The following is an 18,530-nucleotide window of genomic DNA, read 5'->3' on the forward strand; positions in this document are numbered from 1 at the left end:
TGGTGCGCAGAAGTTGCTAGTCACAGGAGCCACAATGGCGATTGTAGTCTCCTTCAGATAGGGCTGTGGATGATACAAAATCCACCAGCATCGCCCTAAATATAGGCCTGGTTGATTTCCAGAGCCATTAATAATAAACAGGAACATCTACTACACACGAAAATACTATAATTTCTAATCAATATTGAATCTATAGGGGATAAAACTTACATTAAAGGGAACATGTAAACAGCACCAACCGGGTCAAGTTTTCATTTTGTTGGAGAAACGAGCGTCTTTTACTCAAGGCGTCTGCTTGTTTCTGAAAGCTAAGACCGTTATTCTGTGGAATAATAATACGTTTTCTTAACTTGGCACCGGACAAGGACACCTTTCACAAAGGGACTTTTTTTCTTTTTTAGGAGTCTGCTCGCTAGCTGTCGAGCATTAGCTAGCTGTGCTAGCTACGTTGAGACGGAGGCGACACCACAATGCTCCTATGTTTGGTTTGGACCTTCCTCATTCAGTGACGGTCTCCGAGTGCTAACTTTGCTGCATAGGAAAACCAACTTGGATTTTTTTGTTCTTGTTTTGGAAAACAACTCTGGTGAGCTAATGGAATGAATTGGCGCTGAGGAGGACTGGACGTGAGCGGCCTAGAGTTGTTTATTTTGTGCTTGTGTTTGTTCTTTTTCTGCTTTGCAACTCTTTATTTTGACATTTGAAGTAGCCGTTGTTTTCTTGTGGATGAATCTCTCGGAACACGGAAGCCGGCGTGAGGTATGCCAGGGTCGGACCGACACCATGGGACCAAGAGGAAGACTGTTTCGAGCGGCAGCGTGCCACACCAGACCCAAGGCCCAGCTCACACCTCTGAGGGAAACATGACGAGCAAAGACAGTAAGGCGCTGTTAAAATCTTCCATGATATCTTCGAAACGAAAACGGCATAAATCAAACAAACCTAACCGAGACTCCGTGGCGGTACCGCGACCCGGAGTTTTTGCCCCCGGTAATACGGCGCCTCCTGGTGTCAACACGGTGAAGCCTCTGGTGGAGTACGACGACATCAGCTCCGACTCGGACACTTTCTCGGATCCCCCATCCAACAGGCCTTCTGAGAGGGGGATCGTGGACCGACTGGATCCCTCGCCTTCTCCCGAACACGATGGGGACGATATCGTCATAGAACCTGAGCGAGAGAGCAAGGGTCAAAGACACACTCGGAAAAAGCCCAAGGACCCTAATAAAGTCAGAGACTCTGGGAACGGGGAGCATGGGTTCAAGAAAAAGAGCAGCAAAGATCGTGAAAAGGGTAATTTTGGGAAAGTCAAGGAGAAAGCTGCTTCGTCAGGCTCCTCGTCCAAGCGCCAGCTCCAACCAGAAGGTGACACCAAGCGTGAGTCAACGCTCTCTGTACAGACTGCAGCCAGTGTAGGTAGCACCACATCCTCCACATCTTCATCTCGCAGTAAGGAGAGCGGTCGCTCAGGGAAGTCTCATAAAGAAAAGCAACAGCGGAGAGAAGGCCGAGGAGATGGAAACCGAAGCTCCTCCCATAGGAGCCGGACAGACAGGACTCACCGCAAGTCCTCCAAGAGCCACAAGTCGAGCCCTAAGGTGAAGCTGTCAGGCAGGGGAAGCCCTCGCAGAAAGGGCGCCAGCTCTGCTGTACCACCCAGTCCCAGAAGAGGCAGTGAGAGTCCACTGGGCTCCAACTATGGACAACAGGGGGATGACGGGTACTCCAGGCGGAGGTTAGCCCAGAAGAGCCCCAGCCCCTACAGGGATTTGTCCCGCCGCAGCAGGCAAAGATCGGACAGCCCTTATGTCAACAGGCACAGGTCCTCCAGCTGTGAGAGGGACAGCAGCCCTTATTCCAGGAGGCGCTCCATCAGCCCCTATGTCACCCGCAGGTCCTCCAGCTTAAGCCCAGCGTCTCGGTGAGTACATCTAGGAAGCCTTGAAACTAGGGGTGCACCGATTGTGGTTTTTCAGCCGATCACCAATTACCGATATTTAAAAACCCTGACCTGCCGATTCCAGTTTTGGGCGATACTGATTATTTTTTTTTGATCTGAAATGTTGCTGAATATTGCAAGAAAGCTACTATATTTAATGGGGGTAGCTATTGTTAACTGAAAATGTGTAGACATGACTTGGTGGGTGGGTCTGTCAGTCAAACCTCTGAGGAAAAGAGGACAAGTAAATAAGATTGGTGTATAAAATCGGCTGATCACCAAAATTAAGGAAATTGGAGCAATTTTTGTTTTTTTGTGCAACCCTTTACACTTTGTAGGTGTTTTCCTGACTACATCTGAATAATTAAGTGTAGCAAACTATATAACATTTCAAGAGGAGAGTTGAGAAGTAATCAGGAATGTCTTCATGGAATGTGTTAAACCTGCTTTATTGGTTTGAAGTTAGGTTGAACTGTTAACAGTTTCACCCTGACAAACCTGAATAATTGGAATAAGAGTAAAAACTTGAAGCTCATCCGTCTTTACACTAAAAATCCTTTTTTTTATTTATTTTTTTTAAACTTGTATGTAAACTAAGGTACCTCCTTGGATTTCTATGATAACATAACATGAATTACCTCGAAATTCCAAAGCGGATAATTTCTGGTTAATGTTACTTGGGTGATTAAACTGCATGTTATCAGTAAGTCTGTTGCAGTCAATCAGTTAATCCCAAGATAAATTAAAATTAGCTCAATTTCCATTTTGAGGGCCAATTTGGTTTGCGTCCATTTTATTTGTAGTTTGAGATGTAAGTGGGTTTTATTTATTGTTTTTGGCTGTCATGTTTTTTTGGATATTAATATCTTCCGGTTCTAGTGTTAAGGGCTCTTTACAAAAATAAAGTTTATTGATCTTTGAAAGGGCAAACTTGCATTATTATGCCTTTATCAATAGATTACTTGAAAATGGTCTCAAAATTTCATTATTGTTGTTTTTTGTAATAATTACTGGGACAATTTAATATCCAGCTAAATTTATCGTGACAGGCCTCATTTTCTGAATAGGATAATAAAAAATCAAGTCTATTAAAAAAAGCTGAAATGTATGGAAACATTTTGTAAATTTCAGATTATTAAATTGAATGATTGTCTATGTTACATAGTGATGACATTTTTAAGGTTATTTCAGTGAACATCTATTTTAAATAACTTTTCAATTGTGTTTCGAAGATCTTTTACGGTGGCTTAAAGTTTTTTTTGTCTTATTTCAGACGCTCGGGTCGTTCCAGAAGTCGTTCCCCGCTGCACTACTCCTCTCGCCGCTCCTCGTCTCGTTCACGCAACAAGAGGCATCCGTCTTCAGCTTTAGGAGGCAGCAGCTCCCACAGTAGTCGTCCAGCTAGCCGCTCCCCCCCTGCATCCCGCCTGCCCCTCAACTCCAGCCTGGGTGCAGAGCTCACCCGCAGAAAGAAAGAGCGCCTGGCCGCCGAGGCGGCCGCTCGCGCCAACGCCAGCGGCACCGCTTCCCCTCTTCCCTCCACCCCAAAACTCGCCAGTTCCACATCTTCACGGCCCGCTAAAACTGAGCCGCCACAGGCAGAAAGAGACCCTGTAGCGAAGGTGGAAACCCAGGCTCAGGCAACAGCACAAATAACCTCTGATACTCCCAGGAGTGAAGCTCAAGTTACAGCACCTTTACCTTCCTCTCCCACCAATTCCCCTGCACCTCCTCCTGAGCCCTCCCCTCCTGTGCCCCCCTCACCTGCCACACAGGTGCCACCCCCGCCACCGCCGCCTCCTCAGCCAGAAGCGGTTAATCAGCCCGCCACGCATCACATGTCCCAGGCTAAATCGCCAGGGTTTGTTCCTGCACGCAGTCCTGTCCGCCAGACACCACTCCACAAGACATCCACTCTGCCACCCCTCCCTCTGCCCCCGATGCTGCTGGGAAACACTCAGGACAGGTGAGTCGTCTCAAAGTGAAACACGTTTCCAAACATGGATAGTTTATTATAATATGATATGCACATACAGAACTATCCCTATTATCGTTAGGCTTTGCTTCCAAAGCGGAGAAATTTAATGAAGTCCTATATTTCAGTCTTCATCAGAAGTTTTCTGGATTTTTAAATTTTTTTTTTGAGAAATTAAATGTTTAGCCTGGATTTTTAGCATGTTTTTATTTATTTTTTTGTTCCAGTGCTTCTGTATGAGCATGAAAACTTGAGTGTGGGTTGGAAAAAGAGACCAAACCAAAACCAACAAAGTTTTTAACAAAGCTCTCGAAGCTTAAATAGACCACTTTAAATTGCAACTTTAAATTATAACATAAAAAATTGACTGCTAGGAAACAAAACTTCAAGATACGTGGATACAGATTTTTGTTTTACAGATTTTTTGCACTGCATTTACTTTCTAAACCTGAACAAGTTTTTTTTCTGTTCCCTAAACTGAAATCAAAAGCTATTTTTCTTCCCGCAAGGTTATATTACCATTTTGTCGTTTCAGTCATTGCTCTGTTAAAGTAAACCACCATGGTCACATAAAAGAGAGTTGTGCTCTTGGACCATTAATTTGGTGGATCATTTTATTTATTGGAACATAAAAGAAATTAAGGTTAATCTCTGAATTAGTTTGCTTTTTCTCCGTCAGCCCAAAGAAATCCACGCCTCCCCAGCGTCCGTCAAGAAAGGAAAAGACGTCCAGCAGCCGGCCATCTCTCATCGATCTCCCTCTGCCGCCCACTTTGGCTGGAGTTGACTCATCGCCGCCTCAGTCGCCTGTCCGCCAGCCGCCTCCTGTCCCGCAGCTGCCCCTCAAGAAGAGACCAAAGTCAGAATCTGTTGTCAATCCATTACCTGTTGTTGCATCATTACTCCCACATGATCCCACATGACTTTGTTTTTCTGTTTCTCTTTGACTTCCAGGATTTGTTCCCCACGTTATGGTGAGAGAAAACATAACCTGAGTGACTGGGGGAAACGCTGTGTGGACAAATTTGACATAATTGGGATCATAGGCGAAGGCACATACGGCCAAGTGTACAAGGCGAAGGACAAAGACACAGGTAATGTACAGGATCGCTAAGCATTTGTGATTGTTCCAAGATGATATGAACTGAACGCGTTCTACTGTAAATCCTGTGTGCATCACTTTTCTTTATAGGGGAACTCGTTGCTTTGAAGAAAGTGCGGTTGGACAATGAAAAAGAGGGATTCCCCATCACCGCCATCAGAGAGATAAAGATCTTGAGGCAGCTCAAACATCGCAGCGTTGTCAACATGAAGGAAATCGTTACCGACAAGCAGGATGCACTTGACTTCAAAAAGGACAAAGGTACGACGGCTACAATGATAGTAGACATGTTTTTTTTGTTGGTTTTTTTGCTGTGAATGGGGAAAAAAACATTTCTGTTTTTAATCTATGACATGTGACAAAATGGATGGTCTTTAAACAAAATGTTTACTGTCTAAGAGCACAGAAAACCTGGTGTGGATTTCCTTTTAGTTTTTGTATTTTTCTGTTTGTTTGGGTAGCTCGAGGCTTTGGAAAGGTTTACTTATCGAGCGCTGGATAGAAAAACAAACATCGTTACTCTTGCTACTTTCAAGATACGCCTTTACCATAGAAGTCTGTAGAGCTGCTCCACTCCAACTGAGAAAAAGAGTTCATGTGTGTTTAACAGATTATTACATATGAAGGATTGGCATTACTTCAATTCTTATTCACTCACAAACAGTCAAACAATATTTTACAGTGGTTCTCTGACCTTTAATAGTACCTATATCTCTGTGTGTGTGTGTGTGTGTTGTGCTCTGCTTGTCTGAGAATGGGCCACCAGAATAACGTGTCTGGCAGGGAAACCCAGACGCCCGCTTCCCCAGCAACACTCTCCAGCTCCTTCTGCTCGGATGTTCCTACCAGCCTCAGCTGAGATTTTCTGAGCTCATACTTCTCTCTAAGCTGTAATCTTTTCCATTTGCTCTCAGGTGCATTTTATTTAGTATTCGAGTACATGGACCACGACCTGATGGGCCTCCTGGAGTCAGGCTTGGTCCAGTTCTCCCACGAACACATCCGCAGCTTCATGCGTCAGCTCATGGAGGGCCTGGACTACTGCCATAAGAACAACTTCCTGCACAGGGACATCAAATGCTCCAACATACTGCTCAACAACAGGTCAGAAACAAACTCACTCCAATCAACGTTTATTTGCTTTGTGATTGTTGGTGTTTACAGTTCTGTCTCTTTTTTGTTGTTTTTCTTGTATATTTCTACAACCCATCGGACTAATGACCAATCTTTTCTCCCTCCCAACACGTTGTCTACTCTTTGTATTGTTGCATGAATGAAACAAAGTAAATATGGTTTTTAATGAGGAAGTTGGTTGATGGAGATAAAGCTTGTTTGCTTTGTTACTCATGCCAGATGTTGATATTTCTCTGTTTGCAGAGGTCAGATCAAGCTGGCAGACTTTGGTTTGGCTCGACTTTACAACTCTGAGGAAAGGTGAGAATGTGTTTATTTAAAAAAAAACATATACACAGTCTGTTTACCTTCAACACAAGTCCTTAAGAGTGGTTATCCTCCAACTTTTAGATGCCTCCTTATTCTATGGGTACCTGTATCAACTGACTGGTTCATTACCAGGCTGCTGCAGAACTGAATCACATGTTGATGTTGTAATTCAGGCATTTAATTTAGGTTTGTTGGTGCAGGACAGCAACTCTTAAGGACAGCAACTCTTGGAGATCCCTATTGTAGCCCATATAAAATTATTTGGGTTTGCATGAATGAATTGTTTTTAAAATAGTTTTTTTCCCAAGTGAGTAATTCTCCAGTAGATGGAGCCACAATCTTTTTACTTGCATCTGAACCATTTCTGTTTGGACACACGGGGGCGCAAGTTGCGTGTGAATGCCTCATAACATCATTGTTCTTTGTCCTTCTTCCCCTGCAGTCGACCTTACACTAATAAAGTAATCACACTATGGTACCGTCCCCCTGAACTACTGCTTGGGGAGGAGAGGTATTCCCCAGCCATTGATGTTTGGAGCTGCGGGTGAGTCTAAAACTGTCGAAATGGAACGCCTGTTCAGTCAGTCAGAATCTTTTTCTTTCTTTTGTTTTTGTTATTTAAAAAAAACAACAACAAACCTTTAGACAGAATTCTCTTATCGTGAAGCAACTTTTACAAAAGCTGAATGGTTTGCTTTCTAAAAACAGGTTGTCCAATTTCATTTGCATAAACTGTACCAAAATAAATGTTGCAATTTCTAAGTGGTTATATTTTTATAGAATAGTTCTAATTAACTACCAGATGTTTTCAAAGCACTTGTTCTGCAATGTAAGCAACAACATCGGCAATTTGCAAGATTAATGGTTTGCGTATTGTTTCTGTTTCTTTGGGGAGCCTGACGAATTTTAAGCTCAGCATGAATTTATACGTTTAATAAGTACTGAAGGTTTTCCTGCTACTTATAATTATGTGTTGTAGCAATACTGAAACCCTGTTTATGTTTCCAATCTATAACGATTTACACATCCCCTCCCCTACAGTAAACTACTTTACTTGTTTTGTTTTTCTTTCCAAATATTTTCTTTAGTTTGCTATTGAGCAGGTTAAAATGAAAATACATTTTGCAGTTTTAATTAAAACAATAACAATCAAAATTCTGTTGCCATCAGCTACTTTTAACTCGATATTTTTGGCCTCTATGGCAAAAAGTCTCTGGACAGTGCCTGTTAATTTTGTCATCCAAGCACATAAAGAAGCTTTTACAGAACTGTAAAAGCTTCTGTGTAAAAGAAGCTTTTACACAGCTTCTTTAAAGCTGTGTAAAATTTCTACAAAAGTTATTTTGTAAGTGAAAACATGACAAGTAATATTTTTAATGCTTCCTTGGGATTATGGACAATTCTAACTGAACTCCACAGAACAGGTCAAGTCTGTATTTATATTTGTTAAAGCAAAATATATTTTAATTTTTTTTTCTCAAATAATGTTAAAATCTCAATTCTTATTTTTCTGAACCAATTACGTATTATCACGTTCAAAGAATGGGCAGCTATATCAACAAACGAGTGATTGGAATACATATATTTTTTCTAAAGTACGCTTGAAAATTGATGTCACTCTAAGAATAAAAATGTCATTTTGGGCTTGTATCTGCATTTAATAAATGACACCCAATTAAGTTTGCCTATTTACGCAGAAAGTTGCGTTAAGCGGGGCTGCTGCGCTTCATGTACAATATATTTTCAGTGAGCGTACTGACTTTGTGTGTTTGTTTTCTTTGTTTAGGTGTATTCTTGGAGAGCTCTTCACTAAAAAACCAATATTTCAGGCAAACCAAGAACTTCTACAACTGGAACTCATCAGGTACAGAAACTTCTACAGCCCCAATGTGTTTTAGCTACTGTCGGCCGCTTTAAAAACCAGAACTCAACTAGTCTCACAAATAAATCGGATCAGCATTACAACTTACGTCAGTGTCATAACTCGTCAAAATAAATACAAATTACCTTTTTTTCCATTGAGTCCTTAAGAACTTCTCTCTAAAAACAAGCGATTCCTTGGAGTTTTAATGAATATTTACAGAAACAATATGGGAAAAAAAAAGTTACTGATGAACCAATCTACAGAAAACAAAAACATAACTTTTGATGAAAATTATGACTTGTTTTTGATAATTCATTTTGAACTTTTAGAACCTTTTTCTAATCCTAGAGGGGAGTTTAGGACAGAAAAGAGGAGAATGATCAAAGGACAAATACAAAGTGCCTTGTTGTGTCCAACATGTGCAACTCATGGGACTGGCTGTATTTCCATAGCTACATGGCACCTACGTCCATCTGTAGCTTAGAAACGCATCTGGACACAAACGACAGATATGGACACATCTGGACATATCCAGATGATTTTCGTTTTGTGAGTTTGAACTTCTTTAGGTTCCTCACTTTGGGTTAAGAACTAGGTTGCTAGTACAAAGTGGTTGTGCTCAGAAAAGTTAGAAATGTACGACTTCAACCAAGGTCTTAAAGCAAAGTCCAACAAAGCTTTACTCAAGCTTTACTTTACTTTAACAAAACAATGTACTGTACAATAGTGTCTGTTTTTTTTTTTTTTTTTTTTTTTGCTTTGTTGGTTATTTGCTGTCATTCTTGGAAAACAACCTTCCAAAACAAACTTTGGATTACCTGAGAGTTGCATGCCTTTCATAGAGGAAGTGAAATAAAGAAGGAAAAGAATTGTCGAAGCTTTTCCTCTGTGATGTTGGAGATTTTCACAGATTGTTTCCATCTCAGACTGCCGTTTTCTTCCATCATATCACATTACTAAAAGCTCCCTTCCGTTTCCTGCAGCCGTCTGTGTGGAAGTCCTTGCCCTGCGGCGTGGCCCGATGTCATCAAACTTCCACTCTTCAACACCATGAAACCCAAGAAGCAGTACAGACGGCGGCTACGAGAGGAGTTTGCCTTGTATGTCGCCTGCCAAGCGCTCATGTCAAATCTGTTGTTTCCTGTTAGTTTTGGTAAATATTCCTGTTCCTTTCTGCAGTTTGCCTACTCCTGCTCTGGACCTGCTGGACCGCATGTTGACCCTCGACCCTTCACGTCGCTGCACATCGGAGCAAGCTCTTCTCAGTGACTTCCTAACTGATGTCGACCCTGGCAGGATGTCGCCGCCAGAGTTAGTATCAAAAGACTTTTAAGTTTTAAGATTTAAATCTGTTCAAATTTTTTGACCCGTTAGCGCTTTCTTTGTCCAGTCTTCCTCATCACCAGGACTGTCACGAGTTGTGGATTAAAAAGAAAAGACGTGCACGTCAGAGCGGGTTGCCTGAGGATGTGCCTGTGCCCAAAGTGCCCCGTAAAGATATGGCTGGGACCTCCAGTGGAGAGAACAGCCGACCCCAAAGCAGCCCGCCTGGAGCTCCGCCCCCTCCCCCAGGAAAGCCGCCCTCCACGGCCAAACTGGACAGTGAGCTGTCAGGTAACGGATCACCTCCAAGTATTCGGTTTGGGGGGAAAAAACAGTCTTTTCTGTTTGTTTACAATTTTTATTGCAAATAAACAAAACGCTATATCTGAAATCAATAGAAAAGATTAAACAACTTAATAAAAGACAAGTATTAACCCAAGTTTTAATTCAACATTTGTATTGTTTAAGCTAAATTGTTGTGGTCCACCCAGTCTACCTGCCAATGTTTTATCCCTTATGACAAAAAAGTGAAATAAAAACAAGTCAAATTCAGGTGGACTTTGTAACTTCTGCTCCAGTTCTGACTGGCATTGTTGCCCTTCTGCATACAGGCATCAGCAGTGATTAATTTAACACAGTGGTAGTGAATGGAAGCAGCTAAAAATTTGACCTTTTCTTCATCAACCTGTAACAAAGCTAAAGTTTAAAAGCTTGCATACAGTTAGATTTCATTTTTTCTTAATATGTAATTTGATCCGTTGAGGTGTTAAATAAATGAAAATGCTGTTAGACATCCTACATGTACAAAAATGTGAGTATTGTTCATAGTCAGGAGTGGTCCTTTAGTCACAATGCAGCCAGATTCTAATCAGTGTATTTTTTGGACTTTTTAAAAATTTATTTATTTTTATTGTTTCCAGTTCATGTTTTTGCAAATTACTGTGTATTTCCAGGTCTTGGAACGGCTGCAGAGCAACTGAATCAAACTGAGCTGGCCGTGCTGCTTAACCTCCTCCAGGGACAGACTGACCTCAAGCTGCCCCAAGTGGCCCAGCTCCTTAACCTCTCTGACTCAGACACTGTCAGCCAGTTGCTATCAACTCTCAATGAGGCCTCTGACCACCAGGGGGCTGCAGAGGACCAGGCTCAGCCTCCTGCCGCAGCGCAGCCTCCTGAGCCGCCTCCCGAACCCCAGGAGGCCTCACCCACATCTGGAGAACCTCCGCTCAGCCAGGAAGACCAGGCCAGCCTGCTGGCTCTCATTCTGGGCCAAATCATAAAACCTCAAACCGAGGAGCAAAGCGATGAAAGCAATGGCGTTAAGTCAGAGGAGGCGCTGACACGCGGTTCGTCCGCTTCTACTACTGATTCCAAGGGCAAGTCTGGGTTTAGTCTTTAGAGAGTGAACAAAGAGGAAACCAGTCAGGAGGGAAATCCATAAAATGTGTAAAGCAGAGGAAATCTGTGTAAGACCTATGAACTTTTCTCAAATTAGATTTTAGATAACCTGATGAAACGAACAATAATCCAAATGAATCCGGCTATTAGACCAATCATACATCAACCCATCTGTTATTGACAAATACTCATCTCCTTTCAGCACCTGTCCTTAAAAAAAAAAAAAGCAAAAAAACCTGTGAAAATCTCTTGTGCATTTGGCCGTCATGTGACCCGGGTAAACAGGTAAAAGTTTGTGCACATGGACATGACCAGTGCACGGTTGAAGTGCTCAGTAAAAACCAAAACCTAGTCGGAGTGATGTTCAGCTGCGTAAAATAAAAAGTTTCACGCTGTGTTGTTCCCATGAAATCTCCCTCTTGTTTCTTTCTCACTGTCTTTGTTTCTGTCTGTTTCATTTTCACATGTTTTATCTTCTTCACTTCATTTTCATCATCAAGGAGGTGTCGTGGCTTCTTCGCAGAAAAAAAAAAACAGTCTGTAATGTCAGGATTTTTATGAAGAAAATCTAATAAATTATCAAGTGAAAATAAATATTTTGAATCTTTTTAGATCTCACCTGCATGCGTTTCTTTTAAATTTGGTTTGTCACGTTTTCTTTTTGTTTTGTTTTTTTACTTTCACTCAGTAATTAGTATAAATATTAAGTTCAATCATTGTTTATACTGGAATAGGTTTGAGCATTTTCAATGCTTAAAGCCACAATCTTAGTCTTGTTTTGGTTGCACTGTTCTATAAATATCACACACTGGTGCTTGGATCTCATCTTTTTTTTTTCAATACACACAACTGGTTATATGGGAGGAGTGCCAATATTGTTTCACATGCAGTAAATTGAACTTTTTTATGTTTAATGACTAATAATTAAAATTATTAGTCATGGAAATGGGTTCATTAACAATTTTAAACCTGGAAAGTTGCATACATTTTACTGTTTCACTGCTTCACAGCATTTATGGCCACGTGAGCTGAGAGCAAAGAAATGTTTAGATGTAGTTAGTCATGTGCGCCCCCTTGTGGTCGATATGGGAATTTTTTTAGCATCACTTAACTTTCAAGTTGAACTTACTCTCAGACCCCATGTGTATATGTAATTGAGGTGTAGAACATACTGGGGAAAAAAAAAAAAAGCTTAACATTTCTGATCAGTTTTCCTCTATTTTTAATTCCTTCTGTTCTTTGGGTCCATTAGATGGTGGCGTGTCAAAAAGGAAACAAGTTCTGCCTGACCAGTTGCTTCCAAGCGGTGAACAGCGCCCCCCGTCTCCACCCGGGTCACCTCCAGCAGCTCCTCTCCTGGTGAACTCCCAACAAGCCGAGTCAGAAACTCGGCCTAGCAACCAGGACATCAGCCCTGCTGTGGCTGCTGCCTTGCTTCAGCTCATCTCCCAGCAGGACCTGGAGGTCGTGACCTCCAAGCAAAGCAAAGACCCCTCCCCGGCTGTAGATGCCGCAGGCCGTGAAGAGCCCACCCCACCCTGGGTTGCGGACTCTCCCGTTAAACTTTCAGCCCCAGCTGAGGCCCCGGCAGCGCTGGGTACCGCTGCTCCCACCACTTCGGCGCAGTTCCCCAAGGACCAGGATCTGCGATTTTCCCATGGAGCCGCCCGCTGAACCCCAATCCACCGGTGACCTTAATGTTGGGTATCATGAGACAGCTCCAGCAGTCCTGGCCTGAAGGGAAAGGAAAGGCAGATGGAGAATGCAGCCACAGAAAGTGACTCACTGGACCAAGAGCAGGTAGTGAAAGTCAAATCAAAGATTTTGAAAGTGAATGTCTAAAAGGAGGAGATTTAGGGTTTTTTTTCCTTCAGGTAATGAACGCATTTGCCTAATGGAGCAAGCTGTTCTGTTGCTTTGGTGGGAGTGTTTGGACATGGGGTCAGGCTGTCAAGGATTAGTTCAGGTTGCAACACTCGCCGCCTCCACGTCTTTGCTCTTTTCCAAACATCGACGAGGCCGGACTGCTAAACTGAGTGCTATGCAACTGAGGCTTAATGATTGTCAGTTCCACTGCAGTGGCCCCCTTTCAGCGCGTTTCAGTGTTACGGAGAACAATGTTTTTTCAGTTTATTTTAAATGGCGAGCTCCTCCTGTTTTCAGTCTGACGTTTCAGCTTTTCCTGAGCGATCTCGGGTATGGTGGGGCTTCAGTTCTGCTTTGAGTGTCCACTGTGTATGTTTTTCAGAGCATTTCTTTTGTTTTAAAGCCCAAACCTCAGCAGATTGGGATGTACTGTCCTACCTGAACTGTGACCCTATGACGTGCAACAATCATTTCTTTAACGAGCCTCTAGTTCTCCTGTTTCTGACCCATAAACGGATTATATCAAAACATTATACGTCGCTGCTCTGCACATGCTACACTAGTTCACGTAAAGTTGAATAAATGCACATGGATTTACCTGGGCCGTAAGCGCGTCCCCCTCATTTTCTTTATTTTGATTAGATTATTTTCCACATAAAGTGAAAAAAAACGCTTTAACAAGTGACGGTCAGCCATTTTGCTTCCGTTTTTTGCTTTGAAGAAAGGGAGAAGTAATGTCTGTAAAATAAAAGACAGAAGAAACGACAAAAATAATTGTAATTGTGTTTTTGGGGTTGTGGGTCGCTTATTAAAGGTTATTCCACCAGATGGACTACATACCATTTCTGAGCGTTTGTGTGAAGTGACCACTAGATGGTAGACATTTCCACAAATCCAAACTGTTTGCTTTGCTCATAAAAGGTGAGAACTGCTGTGTTGGCCAGGTTACAGAGCTATGAGTTGTTTAACTTTGAGTCAGAATGATGTCTCTGAAGGAAAAAAAGCACAAAAATACTGAATAGAGGACACTCAGGTGTGCAGTAAAACATTCTTGGAAAATCTCATTTGACCTCAGATATTAGCATCGTTTTTAAATGGTTCTCTCTTTTTCAGTTTTGCACATGTAGTCCAAAACTGATGCACCTGTTTTATATTTCCACGTTCCCCCTGTTAAGTCCACATACTTGTAAAAGTTTGGCATTTTATGTGATACACAAAAAGTAGATTTGGGATTCGTCCATTGCAGCGTAGCTCAAATGAGATTGGATGGAGATGATCTGATCAAGACGACGCCTAACAATTGATCAACAGCACCTCAGTACCACTGGAAGGGAAAAAATGCAATAGGATTTTTACTGATGGAAAAGCTTGGCTTTTTCTGATGAAGGAATTTTACCAGAAAATTCTTTAATGTGAAAGTGAAAACTTGGTAAACATTTTTTTTTACTAAATGTCTAACACAGACGCACCTTTGGCTGCCATCACAGCACAGACTGTCTATAGGTCTCAATCAAACTTGCACATCTGAACTTGACAATTTTACTCAATTCTTCCTTGCAAAACTGTTCAAACTCCGTCAGGTTGCTTGGGGGTCAGCTTTGAGCCTCCCTTTTCCACTCTAGCTACAAATTCTCTTTTGGATTAAAGTCTGGGCTTTGACTGGTCCACTCGTACTGCCACCACCATGCTTCAAAGTGGGGATGTTGTGTTTTTGTGGTGATGTGTAGTGTTTGGTCTCCACCAAACCGTGTCTCTCAGATCTGATGACCAAAAAGCTCCATTTTGGTTTCGTCAGGCTGAAGAACTTTCGTCCATTTAACCATTGGTCTCAAGTTGAGCGTTGATATTAGTTTTCTTGTCTCTTTATGCCTCTCTTCCACAAAAAAGAGGCATAAATCCATCAAAAATAATACATTTTTTGATGGGCTTAGCTGGACTCTAGGTTATGTTTAATGCCTTAGATTTTTCTGTATCCATCCCCTGACTTAAACTTGTCAATAACCTTTTCTCCGATTTGCTTGGGGTGTCTTTATGCATTTTTATGTCTTCCATACTCCAGCCACTTGTGATGCACTCACTGCACTCCGGTCATCATCTCTATTCCACTCACTGAGAAAACAAACGCAAGTTATCCAGAACTCTTGAATCAGGTCAGTCACTTAAAAGGAGCCAAATATGTATGCAGTGTCATTAAAGGGTTGTTTGTGAGGGATTTTTAAAGCAATAAAATTGTTAAAACATTCATCAATACCTTTTAAAGGCACTATACCCGACCAGACCACCAGGTATTGGTGTAGTCCTGCAAGGGTCAGGGAGCATTTGCACTGGACAAAAGCGTCTTAGAGCTTTTCTCTGATCAAAGTTGATTCACTATGAGAAGAATTTATGGCAACCAACGATGTTAAAGACATCAAGGAGAGCGCTATGCGTCACCAGAAGTGGTGGTGGTGTTGGAGTGGGTAGGTGGGGGGTCAGCTGTGACCTGAAGGGCCACCATTCAAGAAGAGTGGGACGCCATGCCTCCGCAGACAATAAGTCGACTTATAAGCAGCAGGAAACATCTGCAATTGATGCTCAAAACCACAGGACATTATTGAGACATTTACATTTTTTTGTTGTTTGATTTTCTTTCAATACTTTACCTTGATGACATGACCATGGCAGGCTTCCGCTTTCGTATAATATTATTGTAGCGTCAACCTTATGTTTTACATTATATATATATTTAAAAATAATAATTGATGCATATGTTGTTTCAGGCTTCATGAGAGAAGTGGCTGTTTTGATTACAGCAGAAAAGGGGTTACAGCAATATCCTTATTTATGCATCATACAATAGTCCCAACCTTTATTAGATCTTAACATTCTGTGTGTTGTTACATTTATAGACTTAAATAAAAGTGGGAATTTTCTCCAATCAGCAGATCAAGGCTGTTTAGCTGACTGATGTATTTCTAGCCAGCAAAAATGCACAAGCAGCTAAATTACACATTTTTTAAAAGTGAGCAGACTTGTAATATTGTCTCCAACCCAATTAAAGTCGGATGGATTATATTCCAACCCAGTCAGATGGAGACACGACGTCTCCATGATTGGTTCTCCCTCTATATCAATCATATTTATACATCAGTTATTCCCCCACTTGGTTTGATCTCTCTATGAAGATCCCGACAGGCAGCCAAGGATCATAAACCTTAGATGGGCAAACGCAGAGGCTTCCAAGGATGGTGCAGATTGTGTGTGTGTGTGTGTGTGTGTTTGTGTGTGTGCGTGTGCTGGATTGGTTTCATGCACACAGAGACCAGCTCCTCACTTGGCACGCTTACAGAGCCGCTTACCCCTCTGGCCCGGCGAGCAGCTGAGCCCTCTGGGTGGGATATCCATTCAGAGAGGAGGCGGAGGGAGGCTCACCTGCCCTCTAGCACAGGCCCAGTGTGAATGAGATGAGACGGCGCTGCATTCTGTCTGATGCCTCCGCCCGCCGGGACTCCAAATAATAGTGAATGTGCCCGCGGGGACTTTCCACTGGAGGATGTAGTGGGCAATGCCAGCGCCAAGTCACAAAGACGAGACGAATAAATCAGGGCTGAGGAGAGACGAGAGGGAGGCGAGCGAGGCGGCGCCATCAATCAGAAAGAAGCACCTTATGGGGAATGCCCAGAAATGTGCCAATCTGAAGCTCACCGTCGCCATGGCAGGGGACAGTCTGCGGCGATCAAAATGGAGCCTCCACTTTGAATGCTGGCACTTAAGTCAGCTGCAGTGATTCTGGGAGACTTCCAGACAAACAGTGAAATTGCTGAGGGTTTGTTTCAGTCTATTCGTGCTAAACTGATTTAATGAGTGCTTGGGTTTTTATTTCAAAGACTGATTGAATTTTCTGAGTCCCTCTCAGATCTGGTGGTGAGCAATATTAAACACCTGGTTTGGGTGCCATGTGATATTTAAAGGATCTTTGAGCAGCCCTGAATTAAAACGGAATGGAACAATGCCAATTTTACAGTAAAAATTCACTATAAAAAGAAATGGAAGCATTTTCTCGAGGTTTCTACAAGCTACAAACCGTTTCTTAAATGCCACATGGTTGAGTTTTTTTTTTTTTTTTTTCTTAAATTATACCACCATATTGTAATCTGGCAGCAAACTCAGAACTCCCTGTACTTTCTAATTTGCGAGGAACAAATGAAGCACTTTGATTCTGTTTAAACCACCGTGCAAAACAAAGGACGTTATGCATATCAATACAACTCTTGAATAAACTTAACGGGATTTTTAGAAGAAGACAATTGAGCTAGCAAAGCGTTAAACGTTCCGAAATGTTTCATTAATTCGTCTAATTCTTCTATTTCTCATGTTAAAACTTCATTTGAACATATAAAAAGGTGTCGATTAAAAAGTTCTTAACTGCCTCTATAGAACATAACCCAGCAATGAAAACATGAGTGTGTGCAGTGCCGTCTGCATTTTGTCTTTGTGAGCAATTTGCCGGTTTGATGACTGAGGCTGTTTGATCAGCTTGTGAACTCGTCGAGGAGAGGCAGGGACTTCCGCAGCTCCACATCCAAGACACACAAAGCCAAATTAAACAAAAAAGACAAATACCAGCCCAGAACTCCAAATATTGGCAAACGTACACATTAAAATAAAAGTGAAGTAGAACTGAGATTCCTGCACCCCTTTAGTTGAGCAAAATGTGAATCAAAATCGTTTTAATTATTAAGACAGCTTGCGTGTAAATATTCTTGTCTTCATCAGCTCTTCTTTGTCTTCTATCAAATAAAATTTAATGTCAGCCATTTTGTTTATGAGTACATCTCTGTTTTATGCAATATTTCAAAAACAGATTCACTTCCTCCCAGCTGTGATCTATGGTTTACTGCTGAAACAGCAAGTTTTATAGGCGCCATAACACGACCCCCTCCCCACCATTTCTCTTTATTTTATAGTTTTTTTCTAGGAAATTTCATGTTACACATGCTTGTTATGTCAGGCCTGGACTTTGCAAGCAGACTTTGAGGACGTTTGTACCGAAAAGAGGCAGAAAGAAAACTTGAACTCACCTTGAAAACAGTTTACAAATACAAATGCGGCTTTTAATCACAGTCAACATACATTTGAAGAAAACATCACATTTAAATCAGGACTCTGGCTGGACCGCTCCAAAATGTTGCTAAAACTAAAAGTTAACTTTAAAGCTGACGCTTTTAATCCTTCGTTTTAAACGATTGTTGTCTATATAAAAACATATAAACTTTTCATTTCTAAATTGATCAAAAGATGTCATCAACAGAAACCATCCAACCTCACATAGACGTCTTTACAAAAGGCCTCAATAGAGTTAATGAGTTAGCTAACGCTAGCACTAAGAACGTCACTGAATCCCTCTGGATGGTGCGTTTCCCAAGACAACTGACAAAAACAATGACAAACTGTTTAATAATACTACTCAAAAGCAGGCAGTGTAGTTATGTCCCTAAAAGTGAGCACACACACCGCTAGCATTCATAATGCTAATGATGTCATCACACTGGCCAAGATGTCATATTAACACACAGTAAATTCGTGTCTAAAATAAAGTTTGTCGTCAGTTTAGCATTATTTGCAGCTTAATTCTTTGCTG

At 41.8% G+C, this 18,530-nt stretch overlaps 1 protein-coding gene and 1 long non-coding RNA gene across 6 annotated transcripts in view; one reads left to right on the forward strand and one right to left on the reverse strand.

Moving 5' to 3' along the window:
- The window catches only part of cdk12 (cyclin dependent kinase 12), a 44,600-nt gene continuing 26,070 nt past the window's right edge, over positions 1-18,530 (forward strand). For 2 of the 5 annotated variants that reach the window (XR_001776871.2, XR_534341.3), the window contains exons 1-14: positions 1-1,921; positions 3,213-3,905; positions 4,594-4,773; positions 4,869-5,008; positions 5,107-5,277; positions 5,931-6,120; positions 6,394-6,450; positions 6,902-7,003; positions 8,246-8,323; positions 9,307-9,423; positions 9,503-9,634; positions 9,714-9,937; positions 10,600-11,022; positions 12,297-12,844. Coding sequence is in view for 2 of the 5 variants with exons in the window: in XM_008417082.3 (XP_008415304.1) it covers positions 762-1,921; positions 3,213-3,905; positions 4,594-4,773; positions 4,869-5,008; positions 5,107-5,277; positions 5,931-6,120; positions 6,394-6,450; positions 6,902-7,003; positions 8,246-8,323; positions 9,307-9,423; positions 9,503-9,634; positions 9,714-9,937; positions 10,600-11,022; positions 12,297-12,718 (4,089 nt within the window). In the remaining 3 variants the exon portion in view is untranslated. Of the gene's footprint in view, positions 1,922-3,212; positions 3,906-4,593; positions 4,774-4,868; positions 5,009-5,106; positions 5,278-5,930; positions 6,121-6,393; positions 6,451-6,901; positions 7,004-8,245; positions 8,324-9,306; positions 9,424-9,502; positions 9,635-9,713; positions 9,938-10,599; positions 11,113-12,296; positions 13,748-18,530 lie in introns of those variants that run through there. The other 3 variants (XR_014088697.1, XM_008417082.3, XM_008417083.3) reach the window with 3 other exon arrangements.
- The window catches only part of LOC108166506 (uncharacterized), a 5,948-nt gene continuing 3,824 nt past the window's right edge, over positions 16,407-18,530 (reverse strand). The window contains exons 2-3 of the long non-coding RNA XR_001776872.2: positions 16,595-16,686; positions 16,407-16,496 (exon numbers count right to left, since the gene is read on the reverse strand). This is a non-coding gene — a long non-coding RNA (uncharacterized LOC108166506). The remainder of the gene's footprint in view (positions 16,497-16,594; positions 16,687-18,530) is intronic.

The sequence above is a fragment of the Poecilia reticulata genome, chromosome 8 (genome assembly GCF_904066995.2).
Source record: "Poecilia reticulata chromosome 8, P_reticulata-male-v2, whole genome shotgun sequence".
Lineage (NCBI taxonomy): Eukaryota > Metazoa > Chordata > Actinopteri > Cyprinodontiformes > Poeciliidae > Poecilia > Poecilia reticulata.